Source organism: Polypterus senegalus, chromosome 12 (assembly GCF_016835505.1).
Source record: "Polypterus senegalus isolate Bchr_013 chromosome 12, ASM1683550v1, whole genome shotgun sequence".
In the NCBI taxonomy this organism is placed as follows: Eukaryota; Metazoa; Chordata; class Cladistia; order Polypteriformes; family Polypteridae; genus Polypterus; species Polypterus senegalus.
Window position 1 is genome coordinate 92,491,063 of NC_053165.1, and position 16,160 is coordinate 92,507,222.

Sequence of the window (16,160 nt, forward strand, 5' to 3'; positions counted from 1 at the left end):
ACTTGTTGCAAATGATTTATGTCTTTTTTGGGTATTCCTGAGAGGAGTGCGTTGCAGTAATCTAGTCGACTGAAAACAAAAGCGTGAATTAATCTCTCAGCATCTTTCAATGATATAAGAGGTCTAACTTTTGCTTCTGAAGAAGCACAAACACAACGACAAACATAGCGACAGACACAAGGTGGTCAGCCGCCCTCATCAAGGTCTCAACCAAGCAGTCCAAGCTCTTCTGCATAAGCATAAACAAAGAAATAAATACAGATACAAGAAACAAGATGGTCATTCGCCTTAATCAAGGTCTCGACCAAGCAATCCAAGCTCTTCAGAAGAAGCAGAAACACAGCGATAAACATGACGACAAGACACAAGGTGGTCATCCAGTCTGACTAAGGTCTTGACCAAGCTGTCCAAGCTTCTCTCCAGAAGCACAAGTATAGTGAGAAGACACAAGGTGGTCATCCAGTTTTAGCAAGGTCTCAACCAAGCAGTCCACGCTCTTCAGAAACTGAAACACAGTGACAAACATGATGACAGACACAAGGTGGTCATCTAACCTCATCAAGTTCTTGACCAAGTAGTCCAATTTCTTCTGCAGAAGCACAAATACAGCAATAAGACACAAGGTGGTCATCCAGTGTGATTAAGACTGGAACCAAGCAGTCCAAGCTCTTCTGCATAAGCATAATCAAGGAAATAAAAACAGACACAAGAAACAAGTTGGTCAATCGACCTCATCAAGGTCTCAATCAAGCAGTCCAAGCTCTTCAGAAGAAGCAGAAACACAGTGATAAATATGACGACAAGACACAAGGTGGTCATCCAGTCTGATTAAGGTCTCGACCAACCAGTCGAAGCTCTTCTGCAGATGCACAAACAAAGCGACAAGACACAAGGTGGTCATCTGGCCTCATCAAGGTCTCAACCAAGTAGTCCAAGCTCTTCAGAAGCAGAAACACAGCGACAAACACAGAGACAAGACACAAGATGGTCATTCAGTTTTATCAAGGTCCCGACAAAGCGGTACAAGCTCTTCTGCAGAAGCACAAACAAAGCGATACACGGGGTGGCCATCCAGCATCATTGAGGTCTCCACCAAGTAGTCCAAGCTCTTCTGCAGAAGCTCCAACAAAACAGGCACAGTTGAGGACCAGGAACTCAATAGTCAGCCATGGAAACTGAGTGAATCAAACAAGAAGGGCCCAGCTATTTTTAATATATTTTATATATATATAAATGATTCAGATAAACATATAAGTAACAAGCTGGTTAAATTTGCAGATGATACCAAGCTAGGTTAATTGGCAGAAGTTCGAGAATTTGTTGAATTATTATAAAAGGACTTGGACAGCACACAGGTTAGGCAGATTTGCGGCAGATGAAATTTAATGTCTGTAAATGTGAAGTGTTACACGTAGGAAGTAAAAATGTGAGGTTTGAATACACAATGGGAGGTCTGAACATCTGAAAAGACCACCTTATGAGAAGGATTTAGGACTCATAGTGGACTCGACACTATCACCTGCCAGACAGTGTTCAGCAGCCATTAAGAAGGCTAACAGAATGTCAGGTTATATAGCGTCCTGATGTGTGGAGTACAAGTCACAGGAGGATCAGCTGAAGCTTTACTGTATAACACACTGGCGAGGCCTCATCTGGAGTCCTGTGTGCAGTTTTGGTCTCCAGGCTACAAAAAGGACAAAGCAGCACAAGAATAAGTCCATAGGAGAGCGACTTGCCTGATTCCAGGGTAATGGGATGAGTTATAAGGAAAGATTAACAGAGCTGATCCTTTTCAGTTGAAGCAAAAGAAGATTCAAAGGAGACCTGAGTGAAGTGTTTAAAATTATGAAGGGAATTCATTCAGTAGATCGAGATGGTGACTTTAAAATGAGTTCATCAAGAACACGTGGACACAGTTGGAAACTTATGAAGGGTAAATTTCACAAAACATTAGGAAGTTTTTCTTAACACAGAAAACCAGAGACACATGGAATAAGTGACTAAGTAGTGTAATAGACAGTAGGACTCTAGGGACTTTCAAAACTCGACTTGATGTTATTTTGGAAGAATTAAGTGGATAGGCCTGGTGAGCTTTGTTGGGCTGAATGGCCTGTTCTCGTCTAGAGTGTTTTAATGTTCTAATATCCTAAAATAAATAGACTGAGCTGACAACCCTTTAGACATCCAGCACCATTACCATCTCAGAACTGGATGAAACTACTAGGACCCTGGTACACCCATCTACAGTCCAGAAAAGTGGTCTTCAAGGAGAAGTTCTGACGAAAACGCCATTCCTCAGAGGCAGAAATAAAGCCAAACAACTCATCTATGCACAACACTGCACGGACTGGGGTGCACTGAAATGGCAAAAGATGCTCCGGAGAGATGAGTCAAAATTTTTGGCTAAAATAGAAGGTAGTTTGTCTAATGAATAACATCACATTGATTAAATCTCTTCTAGCAATAGGGAAGAGCAATGGAGGTTCCCTGTATGTCTGGGGCTTGAATTTCCACAAATGGAGTCGGAGATTTAATTAAAACCGATGGCCCCTTCAGTGCCCAGAAATAAAGGCAGGTTGCTATCCATCATACAATACCATCTAATTAGTTCTAATGTCATCATGCAGCACGGCCATGACCCCAAACACACAGCTAAATTCATAATAAAAAAAGCAATAGAGAACCCTACAACAGATGGTATGGCCACCGCCGAGCCCTCGTCTCAAAATCATCATGCCAGGATGGGATTACTAGTAAGACGACCAAAGTCTACAGAGGAACTGGATAAGAGAACAAGAGGCCAGTGAGGTCCTTCAGAAAGTGCAAAAGGAAGTCACACCAAATATTGAGCTCTTTGCTAACCACAGCAAAAAAAAAAGGCAAAAATGATTTGCTTAAGAAAGAAAATGTATGGCAAACGGAGAATCCTTAAAATAGACTAAGAAGGAAACAGTCAATCAGAATCAGTGTCCAACCTGCTATATCCTAACACAAGGTCATGGGGGTCTGCTGGAGCAACAAACTCCGGGTAAGGTACCAACCCACCACAGGGCACACATACACTAGGGACAATTTAGGATCGCCGAAGCACCGAACCTGCATGTTTTTAGACTGTGGGAGGAAACCTACGCAAACACGGGGAGAACATGCATACTCCACGCAGGGAGGACCCAGAAAGCGAATCCAGGTCTCCTTACTGCGAGGCAGCAGCGCTACCACTGTGCCACTGTGCCGCCCAGAAGAACAGAAAACAGTGACTCCAATTTAATCAGTAAAACCCACAAAATTGCACCAAAAACAAATGATCTGCAGATCCTGAGACTTCTGAGTAGACTTTTATAGTGTCACACACATGCGCATGGGAGGCAGCTAGAGGGCTCAAAAGAAGGTAATTCCATGCTGGGCAGAAGGGATGGCAGAGTGCACTAATCCTTTCTATTTTATCCCTACGGACCAAGCACAGGAAATTCCTCCTGGAAATGAGGACATCACTTCCGGTTCAGAGCCCAATGACATCACGTCCGACTTCAATGACATCACTTTCCAGTTCAGGGCCCGATGACATCACTTCCGGTTCTCACGGTGCCAGGCTCGATGACATCACTTCCCCTGACCGACCTTAAAACCTGCCATATTCCTTCTGTTTATCAGTTCTGTGTTGGACTACTCCTCATACTTTTGCCTATTTTTCAGCCAAACTTCAAGTATACGGGGAGGTTGCCCCAACTCTTTTTATGGTGTCAAGGTGTTTCTTTTCTAAATAGCCAGTGGGAGGTCTCAAGAGTCATGATGTCCGGATGCTCCTGCATCCTGAGGATTTACCCCTTTACCCGAAAAAATAAGGAACAGCAAAACATTTAAAGGGACAATTCACATTTACTGAATCACGGATTGGACAAGCAGGAATAACATAATGACATGAAAAATAATAATAATTCACATTTAGCAAAAACAGAAAGGCAGACAATAAATGCAAACCAGGGAAAAGACCCTGGCAGTAAAATAACAAGAATAATCCCTTCCTGGATCTACTCCCTGATGTAATGACAGAAGTTTTAATATGGTGGCAGAAGTGGGATTCAAGGAGTGTCCAAATAGACCAGCTAGTATATTTGAAGCTAAGGTAGCAGATTTAAGAAATTTAATGACTAAATGGGACACGCTTCCATCCCGTGATTATACAGAATGTGCTGCACTGATGAGAAATGGGATGCGCAGAATCTGACCAAGTTACAACGATAAATAATTTGTAACGAAAATATTGTGAGTTTCAGGTTCCCATTTTATGAGTGCAACAGTAGAATACATCTCTGAATTACAACTAAGCATATTTTTGCACTTTTGGTTCCTCTAATAAATGGTCCTCTGGGGTAAGGCAAGTAAGGGGGTCCATGGAGGTACAGGATTAAAAAAAACAAAAAAAAAAACAGTGTGATTCAGGCTAATGAGTGTGGGTGTGCACTGCTGTGACTCCATACGCCTGCCGTGGGAAGGTGAGATGAGAGGCTTCGTCTCTTTAGGTTGTGAGGATTATCATATTGTATGTATACATGGCCTACTGTGGACTGATGTTCCACCCACACTACTCTTTAGTGCAAATAAACTCTCCATTTTCACTTCTCCAGCTTTCACAGCCTCCATCCCACTTAGCCCTTCCACTTCAGATTTGAAAGGTGTAATATAACTGCCCACTTGCTATTGCTTTTGAATCTGAAGGGTTAATGGTGTAAGCCACATTATAGTATTACCAGCAGGTGTAATAATTAAACATCAACTACAGTTTATCTACTTAATAATAAAACACTAAGGCCTGTGTGTGTATGTGGGGGTCCAGTCTCTATGAGCAATCTGATTGGTCAGCTTGGCTTTGTTGTAATTGGTCAGGTCAGGTTGGGGAGCACACACTGGTACAGCACGTTGCCACACCCACAACATGACGAAACAGCTCGGGATCCCAGTTGGCAACCCTCCAGGCAGACATGTAGTTCAATCCAATCCACCGGAAATCAACATCTATCTGCCACAGCCTGGTGTTACGTGGGCGACCCCTTGGCCTGGTGCAGCCACTCGGGTCCTCAACAGTGAGGATCCTGTGATCCGGATCACTCTTGGGGAACCGCGCCACATGGCCGTAGTGGCGAAACTGATGCTACCTCACAATGGAGGTAATGTGCCCATGAGCAACACAGCGTCAAACCAGTGGTACCCACGGATTCTCTCAAGAGACACACATGAAAGAGTCCAGTCTTCATCTCTGGTCACTGGATAGCGTCCGTACCTCGCAACCATATAACAAGACAGGGAGCACCAGAACTCTAAAGACTTGGACCTTTGTCCTTTTGCACAGATATCGGGAGTGCCACACACCCCTTTCCAGTGACCTCATGTCCCCCATGCTCCCCTAATCCATCTACTGACTTCATAAGAAGAGTCACCAGAGACATGAATGTCTCTGCTGAGGTAAGTAAACCTCTCGACGCGATTGACACTCTCTCTGCAGACAAACACACTGCTGATGGCCAAGAGTTCATTAAAGACCCGGATCTTGGTTTATATCATGACACTCACAAGCCCAGACACTTTGGTCACATCATAAAGAGGAAGTGCAAGTTTGAGATACACAAGGCGGATTAAAGGGGTAGGAGGCACACTGAGAGTCGCCTTCAAAGAGAGGAAGTATAAAGGTGGACAGGAAACGAGAAAGATGTCTGGAAATAATAGAGGCTGAGAAGCAGGTTTCATGGGAATGTTCTCAAGAGACACACGGAAATACCAAAGAAAGACTCTTAAGTTACATGCAGGGCAAGAGATATGAAACCTTTGAAAATGTATTCTCTTAGTTGTCCTTGACAGGTAACATGGCTAGTATTTATATAAAACAGAAGTTATCACTCACAGACTGCATGCACATGTGTTCACACTAATCAATTAGGAGAGCATGTTCACGCGTTTTGTTACTTTCTTAATACTGTGACTTTTTTATCTTAAGTCCACAAGGATGGATTATGGTAAACAGCGCCCTATACAGGCAGGTTCTTGAATCAGAACCTCAGATTGAGGTTTGATTCTGGCTCCTAAAATACAAAAAGTATATTCATAAGTGACTTATACAACCCTGAGAAGTCCAAACAGTCTTTCAGTTTCTTATAATTGTATAAACAACTAGCTATGCTTATTGGAAGACAGATGTGAGGATAAATTTAAAAACAGTGTTCCTCCTTCACCTCTACTTGGCATTCTCATGTGTCTCGTTCTGTGTTGCTCTACGTGTACCCTTTGCCGTTCTCCTACACCTTGTTACAATATCCTTGCGTGTGTCAGTCCCTCTCACCCTATGTGTGCCTTCTGCACTCCTCCTACACCTCTGCTTGGTATCCTTGTGTGTCTCAACCTCTGTTGTCCTACATGTACCCTTCCACGCCTTTTCTTGGTATACTTGTGTGTGTTCATATCTCTCTCCTTCCATATACCTTCAGTGTTCCTCCTCTTCTACTCTGTATCCTCTGTGTCTCATCCTCTGTTGCCGTATGCGTACCCTCAGCGTTCCTCCTACATCTTTTCTCGGTATCCTTGAATCTCTCAACCTTGGTTGCCCTATGTGTCCCTCAGCCTTTCTCCTACACTTTCCCTCAGTATTCTTGCATGTGCTGATCTCACTTACCTTATGTATGCCTGCAGTGTTCCTCCTTCTCCTCTACCTGACATCCTCAAGGGTATCAACCACTGCTGCCCTACACATATCCTCACCATTCCTTCTATGCCTTTCCTTGGTATCCTTGTGTGTCTCATCCTCTGTTGCCCTCTGTGTCCCTCAGCCTTTCTCCTACACCTTTCCTCAGTATTCTTGCATGTGCTGATCTCACTTAACTTATGTATGCCTGCAGTGTTCCTCCTTCTCCTCTACCTGACATCCTCAAGGGTATCAACCACTGCTGCCCTACACATATCCTCACCGTTCCTCCTATGCCTTTCCTTGGTATCATAGTGTGTCTCAACCTATCCTACCAGGCACTTCCCTCACTTGATCACGTTCCTCTGAAGCTTTCTTCTCAGACTCAATCATTTTAAGGAACCTTGCTCACCTACTGCCCCTTTTTTGACCAGCACCAATGGTAGAAGGGCCCCCATTAGTCACTGTGAAAACACCATTCATATTTTTGCAAAGGCAAACTGACCAATCAGATTTCTCAGAGGGACCAAACACTCACGCATGGTAGTGTTTTACTACACAGTACAGATCATTAAACCTGACCTTTATTTGAAGTGGTCACAGCTTTGGTTATGTGGGGGCGATTTTTGAGTGTGGCTTTTTAATTTGTCGGCACATCACCTACATTCAGTAGTTAGGGGTATTTCTCTGCATGCTTCCTTTTCTCGTGTCAAATACTAACATGCAGCTGACTGACAGGTTTGCTCTCTTTATTCCATGAACTGGGAGTTAGAAAGGCACACAAGTCCCATAATTACTTCCAAAATTGCCCACTAGGGAGGATTACCAACAAAACCCTGACTAGAACCTAAAAGGCCTTTAAAGAGTCTTTATAAAATAAAAATATATATTTAACAAAAATGCTCTGTAGAATAAGAAGCTTCATTTGTTCTTTGCCAAATTGCTCCAGCCTAGTCAGGTATTATGGTGTTTGTGAGTGAACAGCCTTCTCTAAGCCCAGTCACACATTGTCAATGGGATTGAGATCTGGACTCTGACTCAGACATTCACATTGTTGTTTTTAAGCCATTACTGTGTAGCTGAACTGTGAGTAATTTGTGTTTAAAAAAAAATATATATATATATATATATATATTCAATATATAGGTCAATCGGTGAAACGGTTTGCGAGCTACAGGTGATTTAAAATCCTGGACAGGCAAACAGACAGCCACGGTAGCATATATATATATATATATATATATACACATATACATACTACGGTGGGTTGGTGGATTGGCGATTCTAAATTGGCCCTAGTGTGTGCTTGGTGTGTGGGTGTGTTTGTGTGTGTCCTGTGGTGGGTTGGCACCCTGCCCGGGATTGGATTCCTGCCTTGTGTGCTGTGTTGGCTGGGATTGGCTCCAGCAGACCCCCGTGACCCTGTGTTCGGATTCAGCGGGTTGAAAAATGGATGGATGGATATATATATATTATTACTTATAAGGAGACCTGGGTTCGCTTCTCGGGTTCTCCCTGCGTAGAGTTTGCATGTTCTCTCCGTGTCTGCGTGGGTTTCCTCTCACAGTCCAAAGACATGCAGGTTAGGTGCATTGGCGACCATAAATTGTGCTTTGGGTGTGTGTGTGTGTCCCGTGGTGGACTGGCACCCTGCCTGGAATTTGTTCCTGCCTTGCACCCTGTACTGGCTGGTATTGGCTCCAGCAGACCCCTGTGACCCTGTGTTAGGATATAGCAGGTTGGACAATGACTGACTGGCTGACTATATACAGTGAACCCGGAAAGTATTCACAGTGCATCACTTTTTCCACATTTTGTTATGTTACAGCTTTATTCCAAAATGGATTAAATTCATTTTTTTCCTCAGAATTCTACACACAACACCCCATAATGACAGCATGAAAAAAGTTTACTTGAGGTTTTTGCAAATTTATTAAAAATAAAACTAAATAACCAAGCTGAACTGATTTAGTTTAGTTTTTGAAGGGACTTTTATGATATTGTTTCACCAGAGATGTATAAAATGTCAAGACAACTCTGAGGTGGATTAGGAGACTATGAAGTGTCATGTCATGTTATGTTATTTTATATTAAATGGTCAATGGCACCATCTTGTGTCCAGATTGCGCTGTGCTCCTCATTCTTTTCACCACTTTGTTAGGTAAGCTATCCTACAGTACACAGGTTTGTAGTAGACATGTAAATCTTCTTTATTAACTACTATCTGTCCCATTCCATAGCAGTGAAACAGGACAAACTTTAAAAATACAAAAATATATAATAATTTGTATTGAGAAGAGGATGATGTGGAGATATTGATTCAGGAAGTGCAACGGATTAGCAAGGAGGAAGTAAGGACAGCTATGAAGAGGATGAAGAATGGAAAGGCCATTGGTCCAGATGACATACCTTTAGAAGCATGGAGGTGTTTAGGAGAGATGGCAGTGGAGCTTTTAACCAGATTGTTTAATAGAATCTTGGAGAAGTGAGAAGATGCCTGAGGAGTGGAGAAGAAGTGTACTGGTGCCGATATTTAAGATTAAGGGGGATGTGCAGGACTGCAGGGACGTGCAGGACTGCACGGGAATAAAATTGATGAGCCACAGCAAGAAGTTATGGGAAAGAGTAGTGGAAGCTCAGTTAAGAAGTGAGGTAATGATTAGTGAGCAGCAGTATGGTTTCATGCCAAGATAGAGCACCACAGATGTGATGTTTGCTCTGAGGGTGTTGATGGAGAAGTTTAGAGAAGGCCAGAAGGAGTTGCATTGTATCTTTGTGGACCTGTAGAAAGCATATGACAGGGTGACTCGAGAGGAAGTATGGTATTGCATGAGGAAGTCAGGAGTGGCAGAGAAGTACGTAAGAGTGGTAGATTATATGTACAAGGGAAGTGCGACAGTGGTGAGGTCTGCGGTGGGAGTGATGGAAGCATTCAAGTTGGAGGTGGGATTACATCAGAGATCAGCTCTGAGCCCTTTTTTATTTGCAATGGTGATGGACAGGTTGACAGGAGTCCCCGTTGACTGTGATGTTTGCTGATGACACTGTGATCTGTAGTGATAGTAGGGAGCAGGTTGAGGAGACCCTGAAGAGGTGGAGATATGAGGAGGAGAGGAGAGGAATGAAGGTCAGTAGGACCACCAAGACAGAATACATGTGTGTGAATCAGAGGGAGGTCAGTGGAATGGCGAGGATGAGGGAGTAGAGTTGGCGAAGGTGGAGGAGTTTAAATACTTGGGATCAACAGTACAGAGTAATGGGGATTGTGGAAGAGAAGTGAAGAAGAGAGTTCAGGCAGGGTGGAATGGGTGGAGAAGAGTGTCAGGAGTGATTTGTGACAGACGGGTGTCAGCAAGAGTGAAAGGGAAGGTCTACAGGACGGTAGTGAGACCAGCTATGTTATATGGGTTGGAGATGGTGGCACTGACCAGAAAGCAAGAGACAGAGCTGGAGGTGGCAGAATTAAAGGTGCTAAGATTTGCATTGAGGATGGACAGGATTAGAAATGAGGACATTAGAGGGTCAGCTCAAGTTGGACAGTTGGGGGACAAAGTCAAAGAGGTGAGATTGTGTTGGTTTGGACATGTGCAGAGGAGAGATGAGGGGTATATTGGGAGAAGGATGCTAAGGATAGAGCTGCCAGGGAAGAGGAGAAGAGGAAGGCCTAAGAGAAGGTTTATGGATGTGGTGAGAAGACATGCAGGTGATGGGTGTAACAAAACAAGAGGCAGAGGACAGAAAGTATGGAACAAGATGATCCACTGTGGCAACCCCTAACGGGAGCAGCCTAAAGAGGAAGAAGATTGTGAAGAATTTATATTGATAGCTTTTGTATCCAAGGGCCTCTTGATATGCAAAATTTTTGATTTTGCTATTAAGGGCGAGAATGTAGCTGTGATCTCCCTGCCAAAAATGTAAAAAGTTGTCAAGGTATCTCTGGCCAAAAGGAAGATAGGTTAAAATGTTGCCAGTGTATATCTGATCGTGTTCATCTCTGACGGGAGAGCAAAGCATGTGACCGTGACATCTTTGCTAATCAGCAGCTACCCTTTAAAACACAAGTAGCTGTGATTTCTCTCTCAAAAATGTCAAATGTTACTCCTTAACAATCTGTAGATGATAATGTCTGCTGAAAAAACAGGTATCGCTAGCTAAGTGGAGGCGAGGTATTACGCTCCAACACGTGGCGAGGGATAGACTAACTCAAACAGAGGCTGGCGGGTGAGTGAAGAGGGCACTGCCCCCCCCCCTCCTCTCCTCAGCCCGCTGCATCTCTCTCTCTCAGATTCGTGCTAATAAATCTGTGCCACAAGCGAACTATGATACTTAGCGTGATGAGAGAAGTCGCGAAATTAACCGGAATGTTCGATGCAAATTATAATAAAAAAATTGATCTAAATCTGTTAAGCAGTTCACTCATGAAAAGCGGACAGACATACAGAGAGACATGGATTTTATATATATAGAGATGAGCAATGGCTACTTCAGTACTTTCCATTTTTAAAAATATTTTTGCATTGTTTATTAAAGAATTAGAACATTACAAACATTCAAATGAGAGTAGGCCATTCAGACCAACAAAGCTTGCCAGTCCTATCTACTGAATCCTTCCAAAGTAACAATTTTGAAGGTCCCTGCTGTCTACTACACTATCCATTATCCAACCCACTATATCCTAGCTACAGGGTCATGGGGGTCTGCTGGAGCCAATCCCAGCCAACACAGGGCGCAAGGCAGGAAACAAACCCTGTGCAGGGCGCCAGCACACACACACCCACACACCAAGCACACACTTGGGACAATTTAGAATCGCCAATGCGCCTAACCTGCATGTCTTTGGACTGTGGGAGGAAACACACACAGACACGGGGAGAACATGCAAACTCCACTCAGGGAGGACCCGGGAAGCCAACCCTGGTCTCCTAACTGCGAGGCAGCAGCACTACCCACTGCGCCACCGTGCCACCTGTCTACCACACTACTTGGTCACTAATTCCATGTGTCTGTGGTTGTCTGATTTTTTTACAGAAAGGCAGCATGGTGGAGCTGTCACCTAACTACTCCATTAACCTGGGTTCAGTTCCCCCACATGGACTCTGTCGATATGATTTTCATGGCTTCTCCATGTCCAGATGGGTTTTTCATCCTAGAGCTCTGAGTTGCTCCCATGTCACAAACACATGCTGGTGAGGTTCATTTGTGGCCCTCGTCTATCCTAATTTCCATTCTGAAACCTGCTTATTGAGTGTAGGGTTTTAGAGAGCTGGTGTCCATCTTGGCAGTTTTTGGTATAAAATTGGAACCCATTCTGAACTTGACTTTAGTCCATGGCAGGCCACACGCCTACACTCTGATTAAGAGAAGCGGTCTGCACTAACCTGTATGTCATCTGTGCAGATCCGTTAAACCGGTTTTAGGGCCCTGGATTTGTTCTGAGGATTCTGGACCTATGCGGCAGCAGCACGTACCGCTGCGGCACTGTGCCACTAATTTTAAGGTCCAATTCAAAAATCTTCTTTTCTGATCTGACCTGAGAGAATAAAGATCTAGAAATGTGAAATACTGCCACCTAGTGGAAGAGTAGCGCAGGAAGATTACTGCATGTTTACTCGTAAAGCACAAATACAACAATAATGTGATAGGACAAAGGCATCAGAAACTGGATGCTAAGACAACTTTCACTTAATGTGATTTTTAACCTGCTGTATGATATTTGGTGAAAAGTGCTTATTTTCTGTTGGCACGGAATTGCTGTCTTGACACTTTTTTCTTATCTGTTTTCATGTCGTGCTTCTGCCTTGACTCCAGGGCTGGAATTACAGGTATGTGATTTTGTCAGAACACGCATGGTTTGAGCAGTCTTGCTGTTTCCACGCAGCCTGTCTCATTTAGTTGGTTATCTGTGCCCCGAGGGTGCCTGCACTCACCCAGCCCCTGCCGCGCTCAGTTCATGTGGTTTGGAGTCGAGATGCAGCCTCTGCTGAGCTGCTTTGTTGAGCGCATTCCTGGCTATACATCAAGAATCTACAAAAGTTGGAAATTTGCAAGTGAGGTTTAGTTTTGGGTGGAGGGGGACCTGCAGCAGGCAGCTGTTTCTGGCTGCCCTTTAGGTGAGTACCCGTCTCGGTGTTCGTTCAAAGGTGGTAGGTTAACTGGTCACTTGTGTCTAGCAGGCATGGCTTTGGGTGGTTGCAGTGAGCACTGCTTAATGATTGAAATCATAAATAAAATAAAAAAAAATAAAAAAAAAAAAACATTTTACGGGCGGTATGGCTGAGGTCTTCTCTCCAGCAAACTGTGAGGGCAATTCTAGACCTGTGGAGAAATCACGAAAGCCAGTGATCGATCTAGTTGGACCTGTCATTTGGTCATCTCCAGACATCACCTAGGGAGCTTTCATCCTTTGGTATCTGGCAACTTAAAAAGAACAAGAAAAAAAGCTGACAACAAAATGCGCCTTTGAGTATTTACGTGTGGTCTGCAGGACTAGAAATGCATATTGTGAGCTTTAATTGCCTGTGAGACGCTTACCTGCAGTTACTCAGCCGTCGTTCAAAATACTCAAAAACGGCCTCTCCGTGATGGGCTCAGTGGCTCCTGCAACACTCAGCACTGTGTTTGTTTTGCACTTCACTTGGCACATGTTTGGAGGTGCCCTTTTCACTGCTTCCTTGAATAGAATTGTGGTCTTTCTTAGAATGTCCTGTTCGGTATGCGACATTGTTTGTTATCTTTGTTTTGCATTACGGTACTGGAGCAAATTGTGTGGATCGTGTGATGGGTGGGGCCTCGTGGGCTGCGTGATGATTTGAGCCGGCGTGCGAACGGCTTGTTTATGACACTTGGGCCACTACTACTGTATAGTCGTCGTAGTTAAATCTGCTAGAGTATTATTAACTTTACTAATAATACTAGCAGAGTCTGTTTCATTATTATTAACATTGCTAGTGGGAGTAGTAAAGTCTGTTTTAATATTAATATTACTAGCATGGGTAGTAAAGTCTGTTTTATTAACAATTATATTACTAGCAGGAGAACTAGAGTTTCTTTAATTTTTGTTCATATTACTAATAGCAGTAGTCTAGTTTATTTTTTATTTATATATTATATATATATATATATATATATATATATATATATATATATATATATATATATATATATATATACTAGAAGAAGTAGTATACTCTGTTTCATTATTATTAACATTTTTAGTAGTAGTAGGATTGGTTTTATTATTAATAATATTATTAGCAGGATAAGTAGATTTTGTATTATTATTACTAACATTACTCCTTCTACTACTACTACAACTACTACCAGTAGTAGCAGTAGAGTCTGCTTTATTATTAATATAAGTATTAGAGTGTATCATTACTATTAATATTACTAGTAGAAGTGGTAGAGTTTGTGTTATTATTAGTAGTAGAGTCTGTTCTATTATTAATATTAGTATTGGAGTGTATCATTACTATTAATATTACTACTAGAAGTGGTAGAGTTTGTGTTATTATTATTATTACTACTAGTAGAGTCTGTTTTATTATTAATATTACTAGTAAGAGTAGTTGTCAATGTGCTATTATTAGTTTTATCTGTTTCAGTAGTATTGGTAGTGGTTTTGTTATTATTAATTGAAGTAGAAGATGCTTTACTATTAGCACAAAAAATAAAAATAACTACCATCATCATTATTTTCAATGTTACTTTTGATGTAATGAAAAATAGTTGTGGTGTAATTTCTTGATGTAATGGTGATATTAATATTAATAAAACAATAATACAGTGGTAGATGCAGGGATTTTCTTCTGCCATTCATGGCTTTGAATTACATTTTTATTAATAAATATTTAGTTAACATCTTCTGAGCTAAATGACAGTAAATGTTATGTTATTTCTGATATCCAAATGAAGCAGATTGGCATTTCATATCAGTTATTTTTAAATATGTTGCATCATGGTTACCTTTTCTGCTACTTTTACTGGGCATTCTTCATGAATCAAAGATTTCTGTGTTTTCTTTAAAAAGGCACAGATTTGCCTGAACAATTTCTCTGCTTTACCCCTTCTTTCAGAGTTCTGCGTGCTGCTGTCAGACCATGAGCAATTATTCAATCTCAGTGCTTCTTAGCCAGGTGGGACTTTTCCAGTACAGCAAGGTACTCGAGAAGAAATATTGTGGTTTGGAGGTAAGTGAATGTAGAGAAGGAATGAAGCTTTTAGGTCACTCGAGTGCCTTTGTGAAGCTTTGCACTAAAACTTAAAACTACCTTTAAATAACTAGATCCTTCCCTATGGTGAGTTGTACTTAAACTGCCCTTTCTCTCCCTTTCCCTGGTCAATCTCAGCTTGAGCCCTCACTCTTTATTGTTATATTACAATGAGAGAGTTCCATTTTATACATTACTTTTAAATGTCTCTTTTGGACAAATAAAGTATCTATCTATCTATCTATCTATCTATCCATCTATCTATCTATCTATCTATCTATCTATCTATCTATCTATCTATCTATCTATCTATCTATCTATCTATCTATCTATCTATTATATAATGCCCTTCATCTATCTATCTATCTATCTATCTATCTATCTATCTATCTATCTATCTATCTATCTATTATATAATGCCCTTCATCTATCTATCTATCTATCTATCTATCTATCTATCTATCTATCTATCTATCTATCTATCTATCTATCTATCTATCTATCTATTCATTCTCAGCTATGGTGGACCTTATTCCCATACCTAGGAGTCCACAATAATGGACAGTCAGAAGGGATGGATGGGCATCCTGACAAAGATGCAAAACTATTCCCTTTCCAACCAGAAGGCCATTAGATATGAACACCAAGAATGGGCATCCTAACAGGGATCCTGCTTTCCCAGTCCATCCATCCATTCATTATCCAACCCGCTATATCCTAACTACAGGGTCACGGGGGTCTGCTGGAGCCAATCCCAGCCAACAAAGGGCACAAGGCAGGAAACAAACCCCGGGCAGGACGTCAGCCCAACGCAGGCTTTCCCAGTCAGGATGCCATAACAGATGAAGGGTAGTGGTGGGCATGCCACCTGAGACCAAGTGTTCCCCCATTACACTGGGTCGCAGTGTTTCTCTTGGCAAGGTCCCAATTTAACACCCACAATGCACTTTGATAATTGTAGTCCACATGATCAGCCCTGTTGGGGTCAGTGGGAGTTGGAGAAGGGCCTAGTCCTGATCTTTCATGATGCTGACTCACTGCCAGTCTTTATCAAAAATAGACAAATGGTTTAAATTAGAAATGGATGGATGGATTGACTGTTTTTTTATTAATATATTATTTAATTAAAATCAAAAAACATTCCATACATGCAAGTCAAGTTTAACAAAACTGGTTTGAAACAAATCGACCCCCATTTATAAGTCTCTACTAGGTCAGAAGAGTAGCACTTTATTAATAGTAATAATGTGTAAATAAATAAATAAAAATAGAGAGAATAG

At 42.0% G+C, this 16,160-nt stretch overlaps 1 protein-coding gene across 1 annotated transcript in view; it reads left to right on the plus strand.

Moving 5' to 3' along the window:
- The first annotated feature begins 12,672 nt into the window (after positions 1 to 12,672).
- The window catches only part of sh2d3a (SH2 domain containing 3A), an 87,743-nt gene continuing 84,255 nt past the window's right edge, over positions 12,673 to 16,160 (plus strand). The window contains exons 1-2 of the mRNA XM_039772900.1: positions 12,673 to 12,780; positions 14,746 to 14,859. Coding sequence (XP_039628834.1) covers positions 14,770 to 14,859 — 90 coding nt within the window. The 5' untranslated portion in view covers positions 12,673 to 12,780; positions 14,746 to 14,769. The remainder of the gene's footprint in view (positions 12,781 to 14,745; positions 14,860 to 16,160) is intronic.